The 21,296-nt window shown below is 59.2% G+C and overlaps 1 protein-coding gene and 2 non-coding genes across 3 annotated transcripts; all 3 read right to left on the bottom strand.

Moving 5' to 3' along the window:
• Positions 1-388: 388 nt before the first annotated feature.
• Positions 389-4,451, bottom strand: LOC114807605 (zinc finger protein with KRAB and SCAN domains 3-like). Its single transcript, XM_039910626.1, has 4 exons — positions 4,234-4,451; positions 2,621-3,080; positions 1,681-1,795; positions 389-984 (listed from the first exon to the last, which is right to left on the bottom strand). Exons 2-4 carry the CDS (start codon positions 3,002-3,004, stop codon positions 389-391), a joined length of 1,095 nt encoding a protein of 364 aa, XP_039766560.1. The 5' UTR covers positions 3,005-3,080; positions 4,234-4,451.
• Positions 4,452-17,894: 13,443 nt separating this feature from the next.
• TRNAL-AAG lies at positions 17,895-17,976 on the bottom strand. Its single transcript has one exon. It is a non-coding gene; the product is annotated as a tRNA-Leu (tRNA).
• A 1,462-nt stretch (positions 17,977-19,438) lies between these two features.
• TRNAG-CCC lies at positions 19,439-19,509 on the bottom strand. The gene has a single exon. It is a non-coding gene; the product is annotated as a tRNA-Gly (tRNA).
• Positions 19,510-21,296: the final 1,787 nt, after the last annotated feature.

The following is a 21,296-nucleotide window of genomic DNA, read 5'->3' as shown; positions in this document are numbered from 1 at the left end:
GGGCCCCCTGGCTCCTCCGGGCCTCGGCCCCCTCCTCTTTCAAACGGGGCCGGAGGCCGGGAGCCCCGCGGGGGACGGCGTCCGGCCCCTTTCGGCCGCGTTCGCCCCGGCGGTCGGCACGTCGCGGAGCGCTCAACGGGCACCACGCGTCTTATCGTTCCATCCCCCGTGGCCGCGGCCGGTGGCCTCCCCCTTCCTCCCACCCCGCCGGAGGAGAGGAGACCGGCGGTCGAGAATCGCGATCGAGGCGTCTCTGACGGACCGCCGGCGTGCCGGGCCCCGCCGTGAGCGCCGGGGCGGAGCCGGTCCCCGGTCGGCTCCCGGTCCCTCGGCCCCTTCTCCGGAGGAGGAGACCGGGGCCCGGAGACGCGGGGCGGCCCGGCCGGGGTCAGTCCCCGGTCTCGGGCCGGGGCCGGGGCCGGGCCGCCCCGTAGGCGGCGCGGGGCCTCTCCCGGGCGTGGGCGCGCAGGTGCTTGAGCAGCGTGGAGCGGTGGCCGAAGGCCTTGGCGCAGCGGAGGCAGGCGTAGGGCCTCTCGCCCGTGTGCGTCCTGCGGTGGACCAGCAGGGTGGCGCGGTCGATGAAGGCCCTGGAGCACTGGGCGCAGCCGTAGGGCCGCTCGCCGGTGTGGATGCGCCGGTGGCGGACCAGGTGGGAGCTGCGGCCGAAGGCCTTGCCGCAGTCCGGGCAGCGGTGGGGCCGCTCGCCCGTGTGCGTCCGCCGGTGGTTGACGAGCGTCGAGCGGTGGCCGAAGGCCCTCCCGCACTGGCGGCAGGGGTAGGGCTTCGGGCCGGGGGCGCCCGGCCGGGCCGGGGGGGAGGGGGCCCGGCCGCACCCGTGGCACGCGGGCGGCCCCTCGGCCGGGCGGGGCGCGGGGTCCCCGTCTCCCGCCGGGCCGGGCCGGGGCTCCCCGGGGGAGGAGGGCGTCTCCCCCGACAGCGCCCGCTCCGGGCTCACGTCCTCCCGCTCCGTTCCGCCCTCGCCACCTGACGACGACAACGACGACGGGACGTGTTAAGCGCCCCCCCCCCCCCCCCCGCCGCCGGCCCCTCTCCCAGCCCCCCGGCCCTTGGGTCCTCATCTCCCCGCCACCCGTCGGTCCCTATTCCCGGCCGTCTGCCCCCCCCGGCCCGGGACCGTCGGCTCCTTGCGGGCCGGCACCGGGTCCGCTTACCGTCCTGCCGTCCTCTCCCGAGCGCCTAGGACGGGGCTCCGCACACGGGAAGCGCTCGGTAAATACCACTGACTGATTATGCACGTATCTGCGTTTATTTACCCGGTCGATGAGGCGTCCGTCCCCTCGATTCTATTCACCGGGACGACGCCGTCTCGTTTCTGTCCGTCCGTCTCCCCCGGTCAGACCGTGAGCCCGTCGCCGGGCGGGGATGGTCTCTATCTGTTGCCCCGTTGTACATTCCCAGCGCTCGGGACGGCGCCCTGCGCGTAGTGAGCGCTCAACACTACTGAACGAATGATAGAATCGCTCCTACTAGCGTCTGTCTCCCCCTCCGGACCGTCGGCTGGCCGGGGGCCGGGAGGGTCCGCGTCTACTGTTCTGCCGTCCTCTCCCAAGCGCTCGGCACGGTGCTCCGCGTTCGGGAAGAGCTCGGTCAATAGGACCGAGCGACGAGGACGACGCCGAGGGGAGTGAAGGGAGAGGGGCGGAAGGGGGGGGGGGGTACCGTGCTGGCGCTCCCGAAGGGGGCCGGGTCGGAGCCGGGTCCGCCTGCCGACGGGGGGAGGGTCCGGTGGCGTCGTCGCGTCCGGGTCGAGGCGGCCGTGGGCCGCGGCGGGCACCTGGGAGCAACGGACAGGGAGGACGGCGTGGGGGCGGCGGCCCCGAGGGGCCCCGCGCCCCTCTCCCACCACGCCCCGGCTCGCGCGCCGCCCTCACGTCGAGCCCCTCCGCCCCGGCTCTCTGGCCGCCGCCCTCCCCCGAGCGGCGGGGCCCGGCGGCGAGAGCCCGGGCTCGGGTTCCAATCCCGCCCCCGCCACCCGTCGGCCGTGTGACCCGGGGCAAGCCGCTTCCCTTGCCTCTGCCTCAGTTTCCTCATCTGTAACACGGGGATGGAGACCGGGAGCCCCGCGGGGGACCACCCGATGACCCCCGGCGCTTAGACCGGTGCTCGGCCCACGGTAAGCGCTTGACAGCTACCATCGGTATTATATCTATAATGCATTATATCTATAATCCTACTGATTCATACGGATGCTACCGAGGCCTGACCCCTTGTCCCGTTGCCCGTCTCCCCCTTCTTGACTGTGAGCCCGGTGCCGGCCAGTCCGTTGCCGAGTGGCGCTTTCCAAGCGCTCGGTACGGCGCTCGGCACACGGTCAGCGCTCAATCGACGCCACCGAATGAACGACCTGGTCTCGCAGGGGGCAGGCGCTTCACGAAGACGACGGGACCCCGTCTCGGGGAGGCGGCGGGCCGGGGTCCCCCTTCCCCGGCGGGCCCACGGATCGTCTCTCCCTGCCGCCCAACTGTACTTTCTGGGCGCCCCATCAAGACGACCGAATGAACGTTTTTCCCGGGCCAAAGCAGTCTCACCGGGAAACTGGGCGGCGGAAGCCCCCCCCGGCCCACCCCGCCTTTGACCTCCCTCGTTCCGCCCCTCGGACCTCCATCACCGGCTCGGCCGTCTCCCGCTCCAGCTCCTCCACCATCTCCACGGCCTGGTCGCCGCTCCGGGGGCGGCGGATCCGCACCCGGGCCCCGGTGTCGGCGGGCAGGATGGCGAGGAACCGGTCCAGGACCAGGAGTTCGAGGATCTGCTCCTTGGTGCGCCGGTCGGGCCTCAGCCACAGGCGGCACAGCTCCCGCAGGCGGCCCAGGGCCTGGCGGGCGCCCGACGCCTCCCGGTAGCGGAATCGACGGAAGCGCCGGCGGGATTCTTCCCATTCGCCTTCCTCCTCCTCCTCCTCCTCCTCTTCTTCCTCCTCTCCGTCTTCCACCTTCACTACGAGGATCCCCTGAGTCTCCCGGGGGTCCTCCGCCCCCGCCATCTTCAGCAGAGGCGCTCAGTAAACGATCTCTCGCCTGGGCTCGTCTTCGGCTCCTGCCCCCGGGGTCCGGCGCGGCCTGAGGGACACATAGACCACGCCCGTTCCGGGCTCTCGCACCCGTTACCCAAGGCCGGGCACCGGGGCGGGTTGCCTCTTATCTAAATGGCATCCTTTGAGTCCCTACGACGGGCCTGGCGCCGTACTAAGCGCCGGGGCGGAACCGACCTCCTGATGAGGATGGGAAGGGCCCGGGCCGGGCGGTCGGGGGGTCGTGGGTTCGGATCCCGGCTCAGCTGGGTGACTTTGGGTCACTTCACGTCTCTGGGCCTCGGTGACCTCATCTGGGAAATGGGGCTGGAGACCGGGAGCCCCGCGGGGGACGACCTCATCCCCTCGTATCCTCCCCGGCGCTCGGAACGGTGCTCTGCACACAGTAAGCGCTCGATGTCAACGTTGTTATTTGTTAAGCGCTTACTATGGGCCCGGCACCGCTCTAAGCGATGGGGCAGATCCGCGCTAACCGGGACGGACCCAGTCCCCGTCCCACGCGGGGCTCACACTCTCCATCCCCATTTGACAGATGAGGAAACTGAGGCACAGAGAAGAGACTGGACCAGCCCGACCTGCCTGGATCCACCCCGGCGCTTAGTACGGTGCCTGGCACCCACTAAGCACCGACCCAACACCGCAATCATTACTAGCATTGCCAACTGTTACGTTGGACTCTCCCGGGCGCCTAATACACTGCTCAGCACCCTGTAAGCGCTCAAAAAATACCATACTTCGAAGGTCTCCTTAGGCCTCAGTTGCCTCACCTGCCAAATGGGGATGAATAATTACAATAATAATGATGGCATCTGGGCTGTGTCCCTCCTGATCGGCTTGGATCCACCCCAGGGCGCTCAGTACAGTGCCTGGCACGTTGGTAAGCGCCAGGCACCGCATTTATCATCAGCTCTCACCCACTGCTACGTTGGCCTCTGCCAAGCGCTTCGCACAGCGCTCCGCACCCCGTAATGGCTCTAGCAGTAGCAGGGATTGAAGGGTGGGGCCTCAGTTGTCTCCTCTGTAAAATGGGGATGGCGGGGGGGGGGGGAACAGCCTGATGAGCTGGGATGGACCCCAGCGTTGAGCACAGTGTCTGGTGCATGCTCAGCGTCCAAGAAATAGCATGAAAAGAAGAAAAGAAAAAGATTTACAAAGCTGGGCCCTCCCCCCCCACTTCCTACCTGAACCCAAAGGGAGCAGCGACACGGACCGGAAGTGGGGGAGCGGGGCAGAGCGCCCGCCCCCTGCCCGCCACTTCCGGTACCGCTCTAGGCCCCCCCCGGAGGTCTTGCCTCTCGGTAGTCGCTGCGACAGGCCGCCTCTCGAGCGCCACCCGGAGCCCTGGGGCGGGACTGCGGCCCTTTCCTCGTTTATTTATTAATAATAATAATAATAATAATAATAACGTTGGCATTTGTTAAGCGCTTACTATGTGTAAGCGCTGGGGTGGATACAGGGTTATCAGGTCGTTCCACGTGGGGCTCACAGGCTTCGTCCCCCTTTTGACAGATAAGGTAACTGAGGCACCGAGAAGTGACTTGCCCACAGTCACACAGCTAAGTGGCGGCGCAGGATTCAAACCCATGACCTCTGACTCCCAAGCCCGGGGCTCTTCCCACTGAGCCACGCTGGGCGCTGAGCCCTGCACTAAGCGCTGGGGAGAGGGCACTACGGCGGTAGGCGGTCACCTTGCCCCAGCCCGGCGAGCTCACGGTCTTCATTCCATCGTATTTCTCCGGCGCTTGCCGGGCGCACAGCACTGGGCTAATAATAATAATAATGTTGGTATTTGTTAAGCGCTTAAACGCTGGGGAGAGGACAGTGGGAGAAGGACGGGATTGGTTAAGCGCTTACTATGCGCCGAGCACTGTTCTGAGCGCTGGGGGGAGGGAATACAAGACAATATATTATTTATGTATATATTTATATAATATATAGAATAATGCTCAGCGCTTAGAACAGTACTATGTGCCAAGCACTGTTGTAAGCGCTGGGGGGGGATACATTTTGTCCATTCCAAGCGCTTAGTACAGTGCTGTGCACATAGTAAGCGCTCAATAAATACTATTGAATATACATACACACACACACGTGTACACATGAAGTCCGAGCCCAGCTTCCCCGCCCTCTTCCCTTCTTATGGCGTTTATCATTCATTCCTTCCTTCCGTCGCATTTACTGAGCGCTTACTGGGTGCACAGCACTGCACTAAGCGCTCGGAAGGTAAAATTCAGCAACGAAGAGCGACGATCCCTGCCCGCGACGGGCCGACGGTCTAGAAGGAGAGGAGAAGCACGGGGTGGAGAGATGATAATCCGATCATTCATTCATCTGTATTTACTGAGCGCAAACTGGGTGCAGAGCACTGTACTAGGCGCTCGGAAAGTACAACTCAGCAACGGAGAGAGACCGTCCCTACCCGACAACGGGCCCGCGGTCCAGAAGGGAGGGAGAAGCACGGGGTGAAGACAAGATCATCCCGTGAGCCCGTCGCTGCCGAATCGTCCGGGCGCTCAGCCCAGCGCTCCGCACGCGGTGAGCGCTCAATAGATAGGACCCATCAGCTCACCCTCCAACGGGAGGGAGGACGGGGATCCTCGCTCCCATCTTCCACCCGAAGACGCCGCGGGCCGAAGCGGTTAAGGGCTCGCCCGAGGGGAACGCGGCGGAGCGGCAGAGGTGGCAATAATAGCGGAAATGTTTATTAAGCGCCGGGCCCAACACCGGGGACGAGAACACCGGTGGGGTTCGAACACGGTCCCTGGCCCACGGGGGCTCGCAATCCGAGAACGGAACGCGGAGAGACGGACAGCGGACGTAAAAAGAGAAACCCACCGACGCGCAAAATGGAGAGAGACGGCGGCAGGATCGACTCCCGGTCCGAAGGTCCGTCGCGCCGCGGCGGGGAGGGCCCGGGCGTCGGCGGGGCCGTGGGTTCCGATCCCCGCGCTCTGCTGCCGAACCGCACTCCCCAAGCGCTCGGTACAGGGCTCCGCACACGGTAAGCGAGACCGGGAGCCTCACGGGGGGCGGGGACCGCGTCCGACCCGCCTGTGTCCGCCCCGGGGCGGGGGGCTCGGTAGGTAGTAAGCGCTTCGGAGCCACCGCCATTATCATCATTACGATCGTCCCCTCGATGCCGTCAGGCTCCACCGTCTATTCTCCCCCGTCTCGGCGGCGGGGAAAGCGAGGCCCGGGAGAAGGTCAGGGACCGGCCCGGGGTCACACGGCAAGCCGGGGGCCGAGCCGGGGCCGGGACCCGAGTTCCGGGGGAAAAACCGCCCGGCGCCGGCTCCCGAGGGGACCGCCGACCGCGGTCGTCGCGGCGCCTCTCGGGGGCGGGGACGACGGCGGCGACGGCGGCGGGACGTGGCTTCTCGTCGGGGTGTCGTCCCTCTACGGCAGAGGGAGCGGGGTCCGCGTTCCCGACCTCGGGGGTCGCCGCCCGGGTGCCGGGCCGCCGGTCGGTCGGCTCCCGGAGGGGCCCGACGGGGCCGGGACCCCAGCCCGGCCCGTCCGCCCCGAGGCGCTCCTTTCCGGGGGCCCCCGGGATCCCCGTCTCCGCTGGGCGCCCGGCCTCCCCGTGGGGCCGGCGGGCGATGCCCGGAGGCGCTGGGTCGACAGCCCCGCAGCCCGGCGGGCGGGGACGGCCGGGGGGGCGCCGGGCGGGGTCTCCCGGCGGCGCGGACCCTCTGGTGGCGGACGAGGTGGGAGCTCCGGACGAAGGTCTTCTCGCCGGCGGGGACGCGCCGGCGCTCGATGAAGCCGGAGCCGTGGCCCAAGGCCTCGGGGCAGCGGGAGGGCCGCTCGCCGGCGCGGACGCGCCGGTGCCGGGCCAGGTCGGAGCCGCGGCGGAAGGCCTGGCCGGGGCGGCGGAAGGGCTTCTGGCCCGAGCGGACGCCGCGGTGGCGGTTGGGGTGGGAGCCCTGGCCCAAGGCCTCGCCGCACCGGCCGCGGCGGAGCGGCTCGGCCTGGCCGGGGGGGACCCCGGCCCCGGCGTCCCCGGAGGGCTCCTCCTCCGGCCTCGGCTCCCGCTCTGCCGGCAGGGACGGAGGCGGGGGATGGACGGGGAGGGCCGCGACGGAGGCCCGCCGCGGCCGGATGCCGTCCCCCTCCCGCCCGGGGCTCCCGCTCTTCATCCCCGTTTTCTGGAGAAGGGACCGAGGCCCGGAGGATAATGCCGGGGATAATAAACGCCGCCGTCTGGCGCTTACTCCGTGCCGAGCACCGCTCTGAGCGCCGGGGGACGACACCCGGTCGGCGGGTCGTCCCCCGTGGGGCTCACGCTCTTCCAAACGGCACCGCTCGACCGACCGAGGATCGGTCGGCGCGCTCTACACGCCGAATTCGTCGCGGGCGGGGGACGCGCCCGCTCGTCGCCGCGCCGTCCTCTCCCCCGAGCGCTCGGCACGGCGCTCCGCGCGCGGCGAGCGCCCCGTTAACTGGATCACGCACCAACGGACCGGGCACCCGCTGGGAGCAGAGTAGCTGGGGGAGGAATATCCAGTCCGGGGAAGCGGCGGGGCTCGGCGGGCTCGGGGGTCCGGGGTCGCGGGTTCTAATCCCGCCCCCCCGTCGGCCGCGTGACTCGCCTCGGTCCCCTCCTCCGGAAATTGGGGATGAGGACCGGGAGCCCCCCGGGGGACCGCCCGACGACCTTCCGTCTCCCCCGGCGCTCGGCACAGAGCGGGCGCTCAACAGGTGCACATCGCCCTTACCGAGTAGGACGCGGGGCTCCCCCCCCGCTCGGCGTCCGCCCGGATGGGGGGGGGGGGATTCGAATCCCCGTCCCGGGGCCGCCGCCCTCGCCCGCTGACTCGCCGGCGAGGAATCCTCCGGAGGCCCCTGCCGTTTCGGGCCCGGGCAGATCCGGGGTCCGGCGGCGCCCTTAGGGAGCGGAGACCCTGTCGGGGGGGGGGAGGACGGCGCGGCGCCGCCGGGGGTTAGGGGACGCACCGCGACACGCGACACGCGGCACGGCCCCGGGGAGTCGCCCGCCACCCCCGCCCGCGAGGAGCCGGCGCTCCGCGGGGAGGGACGGGCATGCGGGGCGCCGTACTGAGTGCCTGGGAGGGCCCAGATAGAGGGATGGTGTCTGTTAAGCGCTTACTACGTGCAGAGCACCGTTCTAAGCGCCACCATACACACGGGGTCATCGGATTGTCCCGCGCGGGGCTCACATTTTGTAATCCCCGTTTTTACAGATGAGGGAACCGAGGCGCAGAGAATGATAACGGTGGTGCTCGTTAAGCGCTTACTACGTGCACAGCGCTGTTCTAAGCGCTGGGGGGGATAGAGGGTCGTCGGGCGGTCCCACGTGAGGCTCACCGTCTCCGTCCCCATGTGTAAAACGGGGTCGGAGCCCGCGACGGCCCGACGACGTGGCCGGCCCCCCCCGGGCGCTTAGGACAGCGCTGGGCACCTAGCGAGCGCCCGACAGATACGGGCGTCGCCATCATCCCGGGATCACGCTAAGCGGAGGCGGGACGGGCCGGCTCACTCCGGCCCCCCGCCCCGAGGGAAGCGCTCGGTCGATGCCTCGGCCCGACGGACGGCGCTGGGCGGGGGGGGGGTCTTACCGAGCGCGGCCCCTCTGCCGTCGTCGTGCCGCGTGGCGTCGCGGGCCGGGGGTCCCGGCTCCTCCCGGGACGGGTAGCCGGCCGCGTCCTCGGACGTCACCGCCCCCCGCGACGGCACGCGCCCGGTAGATCCCCTCGGCGGATGGAGGCGGCGGGGCGTGGGGGGTCCGGGCCCCCCGGGCCCGGCCGTCAGAAGGTCCCGGGTTCCGATCCCGCCGCGCCTCGGTCACCCCGTCTGTCGGACGGGGCTCGGGACCGCGGGCCCCCGACGGAAAAGCGGGCGGGTCCGGCCCCGTTCGCTCCCGTCCGCCCCGGCGCCCGCTACGCGGCGGACGCTTCGCGGGTAGCGCGGGCCCGCTGTCGGGAGAGAATCGGAGAGTGGGATTATCGTCATTCGTAGCAGAGAAGCGGCCCCGGCTCGCCGGCGAGAGCCCGGGCCGGGGAGTCCGAGGACCCGGGTTCCGATCCCGCCCCCTCACTCGGCGCGCAGCCCGTCGCCCGACGGCATTCACCGCGCGCTTACCGCGCGCGGGGCACCGGACCACCCAGCTCTCGGGAGGGGAGGGGACCCGGCGGCGGGGCCCGGGATTCGAACCCACCACCCCCGACGCCCGAGCCCCGCCGGCAGGGAGGGGCGGGACGGCTCACCTGGGATCCCGCCTGCGGGAGCGCGGTGGCTACGGTCATCCGGTCGCCGGGGCCACCCTCCCGCGGGAAAACGGGATCTTCCGGGACCGGCCAACCTGCCGCGACACCGCCGCGGCCGGGGCTGTGGACGCTACCGTCGACGCTCCGCGTGGGCCGCTCCGCTGAACGCCCGGGGCGAGGACGAGACCCCCCCCGGCCCCGGCGGGCGCGTCCCCCCCGCCCGCGGGCGGCCTACGGTCCGGCGGGGGAGACGGCCGTCGATGGAAAACGATTTACAGCCCGCGATCTATCCCCGTATCTTTAAATAATATCGTGTAAGACGCAGCCGGGGTGGCGGAGCGGGGATTAGAACCCGGGTCCCTCGGCGCTCGGCACGGCGCTTGACGCGGGGTGAACGCTTAATAGATATTATTCTTCCGCTTATTATCCCCCGCCCTCCTCCCTCCTCGGCCGGGAAGGCCTCCGTCCCGAGATCCCCGCCGGGCACCGCCGGCCCCTCACCGTGCTCCGGCAGCGGGCTGGGGTCCCGGGGCGTCCGGCGGGGTCGGGGGGGTCTCCGCCGAGGGGACGTCCCGTCCGGGAACGCTGCCTCGGACCTGCGGGAAGATCATCCCCCGGGGGCGGCGGGTGGGAATCTCGCGGGGGGAGGACGGCGGTCGTCCCCCGCCGGACACCGGGCGAGGAGGACCGGGCTCCGACCTGACCCCCGGGAGACGCGGTCGCGGCGCCCGGCGCTCGGCACGGTCCCCGGCACGTAGCGATGATGTCGGTATCTGTTAAGCGCCTACTACGTGCCGAGCACCGTTCTAAGCGCCGGGGGAGATACAGGGGAATCGGGTCGTCCCACGTGGGGCTCACAGTCTTCATCCCCATTTTCCAGAGGAGGGAACCGAGGCACCGAGAAGTCAAGTGACGTCCCCCAGGTCACACGGCTGACAAGTGGCCGCGCCGGGATTCGAACCCATGACCTCTGACTCCAAAGCCCGGGCTCTCTCCACTGAGCCCGGACGGGCGCCGCGGCGACTGATTCTTACCCGTCCGACACCGGGTCCGGGCAAACCATTCCCTCCCTCTTTCGGCAACGGGATTCAGGGAGCGCCTCCGCGCGGAGCGCCGTACCGAGCGCTCGGGCGAAGCGGTGACGGAGAGCCCGGGGCCGGGAGTCCGAGGCCGCGGGTTCTAATCCCGGCCCCGCCACTCATCGGCCGGGCGACCTGGGGGCCGTCGCTTCTCTGGGCCTCGGTGACCTCATCTGGAAAACGGGGCCGGGGACCGGGAGCCCCACGGCGGACGACCTCGTTACCTGGCATCAACCCCAGCGCTTAGCGCTTTGCGCACGGTGAGCGCTTAACAAATACCAGGATTATCATTATCGATCCCGGCTGCGCCGCGTCTCGGCTGGGTGGGTCTGGGCGAGCCGCCTCGCTTCTCCGCCCCTCGGGTCCCCCATCCGTCAGATGGGGATGAAGCCCGTGAGCCCGACCCGACGGCCCCGCGTCTCCCGCAGCGCTCGGCACAGAGTGAGCGCTCCGCCGCCGCTGTCGTCCTCCCGCGTCCGGCCTCACCCGCGGCCCCGGCCCGGCCGTCTCCCGCTCCAGCTCCTCCACCATCTCCACGGCCCGGTCGCCGCTCCGGGGGCGGCGGATCCGCCCCCGGGTGTCGGCGGGCAGGATGGCGAGGAACCGGTCCGGGACCAGGAGTTCGAGGATCTGCACAGCTCCCGGTAGCGGAAGCGGCGGCGGGGCCGGGCTCCGCCGCCCAGGAGAAGTCGTCCTCCACCTTCACGATGACCGGGCCCGTCTGCTCCCGCAGGGCCCGGGGGTCCGGCGAGGCCCCCCGCGCCGCCGTGCCCGCCATCGGCTCCGGCCCCTCGCCCGGGGCCGCCGGGACCTGAAAACGACAAGGCGAGAACGGCCGGTTAAACGCTCGGCGCCGGGGGCGGGGGGGAACCGAGGCCGTCGGGCGGGGCCCCGTCCCCGTTTTACGGGTGACGACGGCGTTCGTTAAGTTCGTTGAGCGTCCGAAGCGCCGGGGAGGATAGGGAGCCAACGGGTCGTCCCCGCGTGGGGCTCCCGGTCTTCACGCCCATTTTACAGATGGGGCCGCCGAGGCCCAGAGAAGTGAAGCGACCTGCCCGCGGTCACCCAGCGGACGAGGGGAGGAGGCGGGATCCGAACCCACGGCCTCGGACTCTCCGGCCGCACGCTGTTCGAAGCGCCGGGGGCTAAAGCCGCAGGAGAGTGCCCGGCACCTACTAAGCGCTTAACGAGAATACTACTACGGATAATAACGTGAACAATAAGAATACCGCTCATAACAGTATGAACAACGATCATACGAACGACAACGATAAGAGAGCATGATGACGATAATAGTGGGATCTGTCGTGTAGTAAGCGCTTAACGGTAATAATACTAATAGCAGTATGATGATGATATGAACAATAATCATACGGATAACAACGATGATAGAGTGGGACGATAATGACAGCGGTATCTGTTATGCAGTAAGCGCCGCTGTAAGCGCCGGGGGCCAGGCCTTAGTACAGCTCCTGGTGCAAACTGAGCACTTAACAACAATAATGTGAGTAATAATAGCAAGAGTATACGAATACTGGTATAATAATACAAGTGATAATGATAGAACAATAACAAGAAGAATGATACTTATGTGCCAGGCCCTGTTCTAAGCACTGGGGCCGAGCCTCAGTAGAGCACCTGGTGCGGACCAAGCCCTTAACAATGATGATGTGAGCAATACTAATAATAGTAAGAGTACAGGAACAAGAATAATAGTATAATAATGTGAATAATAATGCCAGTATAATGATAAGAAGAAGATTGGTAGTTATGGGCCAGACCCTGTTCTAAGCACTGGGGGCCAAGCCTCAGTAGAGCGCCTGGTGCAGACTAAGCCTTTAACAATGATAATGTGAGCAATAATAATAGTAAGAGTAGAGTAACAAGAATAATAGTCTAATCATACGACAAATAATGCTAGTACAATAATAATAATCAGAAGGATACTACTAATAACGGTACTGGTGATGCGCCACACCCCGTTCTGAGCGCTGGGAGCCAAGCCTCGGTAGAGCGCCTGGTGCAGACTAAGCCTTTAACCACGATAATATAATACTAATGATGCTCATATGGTATTAAAAATACGAATAATACTAGGATAATAAAAATAATCAGAAGAAGACTACTAATAACGGTACTGGTGATGCGCCACACCCCGTTCTAAGCGCTGGGGGCCAAGCCTCAGTAGAGCGCCTGGTGCAGACTAAGCCTTTCACCATGATAATGTGAGCAATAATAATAGTAACAAGAATAATAGTCTAATAATACGAATAAGACTGCTAGTATAATATTAATAATCAGAAGAAGACTACTAATAACGGTAGTGGTGATGCGCCACACCCCGTTCTAAGCGCTGGGGGCCAAGCCTCAGTAGACGCTTGCTGCAGGCTAAGCCTTTCACCATAATAATGTGAGCAATAATAATAGTAAGAGTAGAGTAACAAGAATAATAGTCTAATAATACGAATAAGACTGCTAGTATAATATTAATAATCAGAAGAAGACTACTAATAACGGTAGTGGTGATGCGCCACACCCTGTTCTAAGCGCTGGGGGCCAAGCCTCAGTAGACGCTTGCTGCAGGCTAAGCCTTTCACCATAATAATGTGAGCAATAATAATAGTAAGAGTAGAGTAACAAGAATAATAGTCTAATAATACGAATAAGACTGCTAGTATAATATTAATAATCAGAAGGATACTACTAATAACGGTACTGGTGATGCGCCACACCCTGTTCTAAGCGCTGGGGGCCAAGCCTCAGTAGAGCGCCTGGTGCAGACTAAGCCTTTCACCATGATAATGTGAGCAATAATAATAGTAACAAGAATAATAGTCTAATAATACGAATAAGACTGCTAGTATAATAATAATAATCAGAAGACTACTAATAACGGTAGTGGTGATGCGCCACACCCTGTTCTAAGCGCTGGGGGCCAAGCCTCAGTCGACGCTTGGTGCAGGCTAAGCCTTTCACCATAATAATGTGAGCAATAATAATAGTAACAACAGTCTAATAATACGAATAATAATGCTAGTCCAGTAATAAAAATCAGAATAATAACTAGTAGCGGTAAGTAATAACTAATAACGGTGCCGGGGATGTGCCAGGCCCGGTTCTAGGCGCCTAAATAGAATCATCTACTGCAATTATTATGATGAACAATCAGAATAATGATGAGGACTAAGAACGGCATTACTGAGTGAAGGGCTAATTCTGCAGGCAGGAGGGGCGGAGGCGGGAGAAGGAAGGAGAAAAGGTACTTGTGACGGGGGGGGAGGCGTCGGTCCGAGCGCTTAGCACAGAGTGAGCGGCGCAGAAGGGCGGGATGGAGGAAAAGAGGAGGCGCCGATGACAAAGCAGGGCCGGGGGGGAGGGGACTCGGTTGCAACTGCGCAGACTCGGCCGCCCCCTCCCGGTCCGCCCCCTTCCCGGCAGCCCCCGCGGCGGCCTCTCTGTCCCTCCCCTCTCGCCTCCTCCCCCTCCCCTCCCCGGCCCCGCCGCGGCTCCCGCCGGCACAGATGGCGGCCCCCGGCGCTCCCCACGCTCCCCGCGGCCGGCCAGTACGCCGCCGGCCCGGCGGGCGGCCCCACGGTAGCCGGAAGGGCGGCCTCGGGGCGCCGGAGGGGGCACTTCCGGGACCCCTCTAGGCTGCCGGAGGTCGCGGCGTCTCGGTGTCCGCAGGGCGGGGCCTGTCGCCAGGGTCACCGCGCGCCGGCTCGGGAGGCCGCGGGCGCCGCGCGCATGCTCAGAGGGCGGAGGGGCAGAGGGTCAGGCCCAGCCCTGGTCCTGATGGTGATGATGAGGAGGAGGAGGGTGGCATAGTTAAGCGCTCACTAAGCACTGTTCTAAGCGCGGGGCTTGACACAGGGTCATCAGGTTGTCCCCCGTGGGGCTCCCAGTCTTCATCCCCAATAAACAGATGAGATAACAGGCCCAGATAATAATGATAATGGTATTTGTTAAGCACTTACTATGTGCAAAATACTGTTCCAAGCGCTGGGGGGGATGCAAGGTCATCAGGTTGTCCCCCGTGGGGCTCCCAGTCTTCATCCCCAATTAACAGATGAGATAACGGAGGCCCAGATAATAATAATGACAATAATGGTGGTATTTGTTAAGCGCTTACTATGTGCAAAGCACTGTTCTAAGCGCTGGGGTTGACACAGGGTGGTCAGTTTGTCCCCCGTGGGGCTCACAGTCTTCATCCCCACTTTACAGATGAGGGAAATGAGGCACAGAGAAGTTAAGCGACTTGCCCAAAGTCTCGCAGCTGACAAGTGGACGAAGGGGATTAGAACCCAGGACCCCTGACTCCCTAAGCCCGGGCTCTTGCCACTGAGCCACGCTGCTTCTATCCATCCATTCATTCATCAATCCAATCCATCGTTCATCCATCCATCCATCCGTTCATTCATTCGTCCATTCATTCATTTGTTCATCCATCCGTCCATTCAATCGTATTTATTGTGCGCTTACTGTGTGCACAGCACTGTACTAAGCGCTCGGAAAGTACAATTTAGCAACAGAGACAATTCCTCCCCAAAAACAGGGTCACAGTCAGAAGCGGGGAGACGAGCAACAAGACAAGACAAGTGGACGGGCATCAATAACCTCAATAAAATTCGATTTTTACTTCCCCCAATCCCTCCCTGAGTGTGGATGGCAGAGCGTGCCGCAGAGGGGGGTGTAGCTCAGTGGTAGGGCGCCCGCCTTGCGTGTATGAGGCCCTGGGTTCGATCCCCGACATGTCCGGGTGATATTTTACCATTGGCCAAAGGCCTAGAGTCGAAGAGTTCCCCTATACCGCGATTTTCCTCTCTTCTTGGAAAATATATGATGGCATTTGTTGAGCGCCAACTGCGTGCCAGGCACTGTGCTAAACGGTGGGGTGGCTCTGCACCCCGCAACTGCTCAATAAATACAACTGATTGATTCGTAATTTTGATTGAGTGTCTACCGTGTGCAGAGCACCGCACCAAGCGCTTGGGAGAGTACCGGAAAGCCTAGGCCTGGGAGGCAGAAGGAACCGGGTTCTAATCCCCACTCTGTCACCTGGCTGCCGGGTGACCTTGGGCAAGTCGCTTCATTCATTCCCTAGTATTTATTGAGCGCTTACTGTGTGCAGAGCACTGCACTAAGCGCTTGGAATGGACAATTCGGCAACAGTTAGAGATACTTCACTTTTCTGGGCCTCAGCTCCCTCATCTGTAAAATGGGGATGAAGACTGTGAACCCTTTCTTGGGGCAATCTAATGACTCTGAATCTGCCCCAGCGCTTAGAACAGTGCTTGGCACATAGCAAACGCTTAACATGAGCCCTATGAGGGACAGGGACTGTGTCCAACACGATTTGCTTGCATCCACTCCAATGCTTAGAACAGTGCTCGGCACATAGTAAGTGCTTAACAAATACCATAATAATAATAATATGTCCAACCCGATTAGCTTGTATCCACCCCAGCCTTTAGTACAGTGCCTTAGTAAGCTCTTAACGAAAACCACAATTATTATTATTATTATTATTATTATGTGGGACAGGCCTACGTCCAACCCGATTAGCTTATATCCATCCCAGCGCCTGTCACATAGTAAAAGCTTAATAAATACCACATTTATTATTATTATACATGATCCCAGCCCTAGAGGAGTGTTTACAAACCAAAGGGTTTACATTTAAGGGTGACTGGGGGCGATCGGCTCCTCTCTGTACAACCAACCCCAATGAGGCTAATTTTAATTTTCTTCCCCACCCTCTTGGGAGGGAAAAACTATAGGCCGATTAGACCGTGAGCCCGTCGTTGAGCAGGGATTGTCTCGATCTGTTGCCGAATTGTCCATTCCAAGCGCTTAGTCCAGTGCTCTGCACATAGTAAGCGCTCAATAAATACTACTGAATGAATGGAGTCCTAGACGAGAGGAATTCCGTCTGCCTAGGATGGGACCGTTTCCTTTAGAGGGTCTTCTTCCTCCTTCAAAGTGCTGAAGCAAGAAAGGATTTGCCAAAGAAACCTTTCCCGCACAGGGACTTGAACCAGGGACCCTCAGGTTAAAAGTCTAATGCTCGGCCCCACTGAGCTACCCGGGCTCCTTATGGGTTAATTTGGGTTGGGAATCTTTCTGATGGATGAGTGAGTTTGGTTCTCTGAACTTTTTGTGGGACCTTTGTGAAGTCAATCGTATTTATTGTTATTATTATTGTTCTGTATTGTCCCAGGGGAGGTGAAAAAAGAAATCAGTTGCATGGGCCGGGAATTGAAGCCGGGGTAGGCCAGAATTCTACCGCTGAACCCCCAGTGCATCCACATTTTAATTCTTAGAAAGAGGAATTTCTGAAAGAGCTTTCGATGCCAAGGTTTCCTCATGGAGGGACCTCATTTTATCTCCAAAGAGCCTCCTCGAACTGTACGCGAACCCCTCGGCCCCGGGGAGGTCACCCGCCCGCACTTTGGGGGGCACAGAGTCAGGCTCACATCAATCTGACAATTTCCTCTCTCAATCTCAGAGCGGGGCCTGAAGCAGTGTCACGCCGTTTGGTTATTATAATAATGATGGTATTTGTTAAGCGCTCGCTAGGCGCCAAGCACTGTTTCCAAGCGCTGGGGTAGACACAAGGTCATCAGGGTGTCCCACGGGGGGCTCACAGGCTTCATCCCCATTTGACAGATGAGAGAACTGAGGCCCAGAGAAGCAAAGTGGCTTGCCCAAAGTCACTCAACAGACATTTTACAGATGAGGTAACTGAGGCCCAGAGAAGCAAAGTGACTTGCCCAAGGTCACTCAGCAGACATTTTACAGATGAGGTAACTGAGGCCCAGAGAAGCGAAGTGACTTGCCCAGGGTCGCACAGCAGACAGGTGGGTTGTCTGGAAAATGGGGATGAAGACTGTGGGCCCCACATGGGACAACCCGATGACCGGGCATCCACCCCGGCGCTTAGAACAGTGCTCTGCACATAATCAGCGCTTAACAAATGCCATCATTATTATGATGACGATGATGAAGTGGGTTATTTAGGGAAAGGAGGCGAGGGACGAGGGCGAGCGGAGCCGACGTAGGCATTCAGAATTTAGAGAGACAGCTGGGTGACCTTGTCAGTTGTTGATGACCCTCGGCCCATCACTTCACTTCTCCGGGACTCAGTTTCCCCATTTGAAAATGGGAGTGAGACTGTGAGCCCCAGGTGGGGCAGGGTCTACGACAGAACGGGTTGCCTTGTATCTTACTTCACCCTTTAGTACATTTCATTTCATTCTCATTCTCATTATCACCGTCATCGCCGTCACTATTATTATTATTCACTCCATCGTATTGATTGAGCGCTCACTGTGCGCAGAGCACTGTGCTAAGCGCTTGGAGAGCACATAAGATGTTGGGGGGGGTGGTGAATTGAGGGTATGATTAAGCGGGGGGCTCTTTGAAGAATTCAAATGCCGTAGGAAAGAGAATTCCTGGATGGGGGAAAGGAAAGCAACTGCCAAATGATGCTTTTAAGAAGAAAAATGAGAGGGTCAGCTCTTTAAAACCAAAAAGCTGTGGCAGCGGTGGGATTCGAACCCACGCCCCCGAAGAGACTGGAGCCTTAATCCAGCGCCTTAGACCGCTCGGCCACGCTACCTCATAGACTCTCACTCTTTAAATGGAATATCTTGTAGGGAAAGGTCCAGGACCCAGCTGTCAACAATTTAGATGAATAAGTATTAATAATGGTATTTTTTTTTAAGCGCTTCCTATGTGCCGGGCACTGTTCTAAGCGCTGGGGGAGATGCAAGGTCATCAGATACAAGGTAATAATAATGTTGGTATTTGTTAAGCGCTTACTATGTGCAGAGCACTGTTCTAAGCGCTGGGGGAGATCCAGGGTCATCACGTGAGGCTCACAGTCTTCACCTCCATTTTACAGATGAGGTCACTGAGGCACAGAGAAGTGAAGTGACTTGGCCTATTCCTCCAACACAACAACGCTCTGCCCTGAAAGGTCACCAATCTCTGGGTATCCATCCTCTTCCCTGCCCTTAATAAAGAGTTATTACGGGGACAGAGAGAGAAGACAGAGATGAGAGAGAAATAATAGAGACTATTCCTATTTCTCTATCCCCTTCCTCACCCATTCAGTAGTATTTATTGAGCGCTTACTATCTGCGGATCACTGTACTAAGCGCTTGGGAGAGGACAATGCAACCAATAAACACATTCCCTGCCCACAACGAGTCATTATCCTTCTGCCCTGCACAACCCTTCTCCTCTTCAACCGCCCCCCCCGACTAGTTGTGAGGTTTTGGGGATTTTGAACCAAATAATAATGATAAATATGGTGTTTGTTAAGCGCTTGCTTTGTGCCAGGCACTGTACTAAGCGCCGGGGGAAGGTTACAAACGAATATTATGATTAGAGCACACAGCTGGATGCACAGAAGGAGACGTTTCTTCCTCGAGTGAGAAGTGAGCATGAGAATAATGATGGTGTCTGTTAAGCGCTTACTATGTGCCTGGCACTATACTGAGCACTAGGCCGGATTACAGCGCCTCACTTCTCTGGGCCTCAGTTCCTTCAGCTGTAAAATAGGGATTGAGACTGGGACCCCCAAGTGGGACAGGGACGGTGTCCGACCCGATGTACTTCTTTAAATAATGATAATGATGATATTTATATCCAATCCGGCGCGTATAATAATGATAACGATGCTATCTGTAGCCAATCCAGTGCCTAGCACTTCACTTCTCTGGGCCTCAGTTCCCTCATCTGTAAAATGGGGATTAAAACTGTGAGCCCCAGGTGGGACAACCTGATGCCCTTGTATCCCCCCCAGCGCTTAGAACAGTGCTTTGCACTTAATAAGCGCTTCACCAATGCCCACATTATTATTATTACGGTGCCTTGCACACAGTAAGCGCTTAACCAGTACCATAATACTAATAATGAGGATAATCATCAATTTTATAGGATTCCCCCTATAATAAAACGATTCTATTAGCTATACTAACTTTGATATTGTAGCAGATGATAAGAGTAGTATTGAGGGAACATAATCCTATCATCTCCAGGTGGATGGAGGTGAGGGGGGGGAAAAGAAAAATTCTTGCATTGGCCGGGAATCGAACCCGGGTCACCCGCGTGGGAGGCGAGAATTCTACCACTGAACCACCAATGCTCTTATTTTCTTAATTTAAAGGAGACATTTTTAAACGAGTTTTTCATTCATTCTTTCATTCAATCTCATTTATTGAGCGCTTTCTGGGTGCAGAGCACTGGACTAAGCGCTTGGAAAGAACAATTCAGCAACAGAGACCAATCCTGCCCAAGGGGTTCACAGTCTAGAAGGGGGGAGACAGACCACAAAACAAGGAGTCAGGCTTCAAGAGTAATAAAGAATATTATTTAGGGGGAGGAAGGAAAGGGGGGCGAGACAGACAACAAAACAAGGAGTCAGGCCTCAATGCTACCAAAAGAGATAAATGGAATCATAGATGTAGATGCATCATTAATTAAATAGTAATAGTAAAAGAGTAATACATAATATTAAAATAAAATAGAGTAATAAAGAATATTATTTAGGGGGAGGAAGGAAAGGGGGGCGAGACAGACAACAAAACAAGGAGTCAGGCCTCTATGCCACCAAAAGAGATAAATGGAATCATAGATGTAGATGCATCATTAATTAAATAGTAATAGTAAAAGAGTAATACATAATATTAAAATAAAATAGAGTAATAAAGAATATTGTTTGGGGGGAGGGAGGAAGGGGGCGAGACAGACAACAAAACAAGGAGTCAGGCCTCAATGCCACCAAAAGAGATAAATGGAATCATAGATGTAGATGCATCATAATAAAACAGCAATAGTGTTTTAGTAGTAGTAATAGCAAAAGAGTAATAAAGAATATTATTTAGCGGGGAGGGAGACAGACAACAAATCAAAACAAGTAGTCAGGCCTAATTACCCCCAAAATAAATAAATAGACTCATAGATGTAGTTGCATCATTAATAAAATAGTAATAGTGATAGTAAAAAGGGTAATTAATAATAATAATATTTAATATAATAAATATTAATATTATTTAGTAATAATATTACTGTAGTAATAGTAAAAGGGTAATTAATAATATTACTTAGGGGGAGGGAGGAGGGAGGGGAGACAGACAACAAAACAAAGTAGCCAGGCATCAATAGCATCAATAGAAATAAATAGAAAGATAGATATAGCCACATCATTAATTAAATAAATATAATTATTGATATGTACAGATAGACACGAGGGCTGTGGGGAGGGGAAAGGGGGTAGAGCAGAGGGAGGGAGGAGGGGTGAAGGGGAGGAGGAGCAGAGGAAAAGGGGGGCTAGTCTGGGAAGGCCTCCTGGAGGAGGGGAGCTTTTGCAGATTAGGTGTCTACTTGGGGACATCATCTTTCATTCATTCAATCACATCTATTGAGCGCTTAACCGCGTGCAGAGCACTGTACTGAGCGCCTGGGAGAGGACAACCATAAACAGTGACAGTCCCTGCCCACAAGTGGGGGAGGGAAGGGAAGAGACAGATATTATAATAGTAATAATAATAATAATAATATGGGTATTTCATATCAATACCAATAAATGCATAAATCAATAATCACCCGCCAAGATCGATTGCACGTCGTTGAGGGATACAGGGGAAAGAGGTGAGGAAAGCGGGCCGGGAGATCCCGTTTAATTATTCCGAATTTAGAGAGACACTGCCGGCTGTCTGACCTTCGGCCAATCACTTCATCCCTCCGTGACTCAGTTTCCCCATCTGACAAAAGGAATTAGACTGTGAGCCCCACGGGAGGCAGAGATTAGGTCCGAATGGGTATATCTTTGATTTTCCCCCAGCACTTCGAAGAGTGTTAGGCACAGATTAAATTTCACCAATACCATGCTATTCTTTTCATTCTCCTTATTTTATCGTGTATCATGAATGG

This window comes from Ornithorhynchus anatinus, chromosome X3 (genome assembly GCF_004115215.2).
Source record: "Ornithorhynchus anatinus isolate Pmale09 chromosome X3, mOrnAna1.pri.v4, whole genome shotgun sequence".
In the NCBI taxonomy this organism is placed as follows: Eukaryota; Metazoa; Chordata; class Mammalia; order Monotremata; family Ornithorhynchidae; genus Ornithorhynchus; species Ornithorhynchus anatinus.
This window is presented reverse-complemented; position numbering and strand designations above follow the sequence as displayed.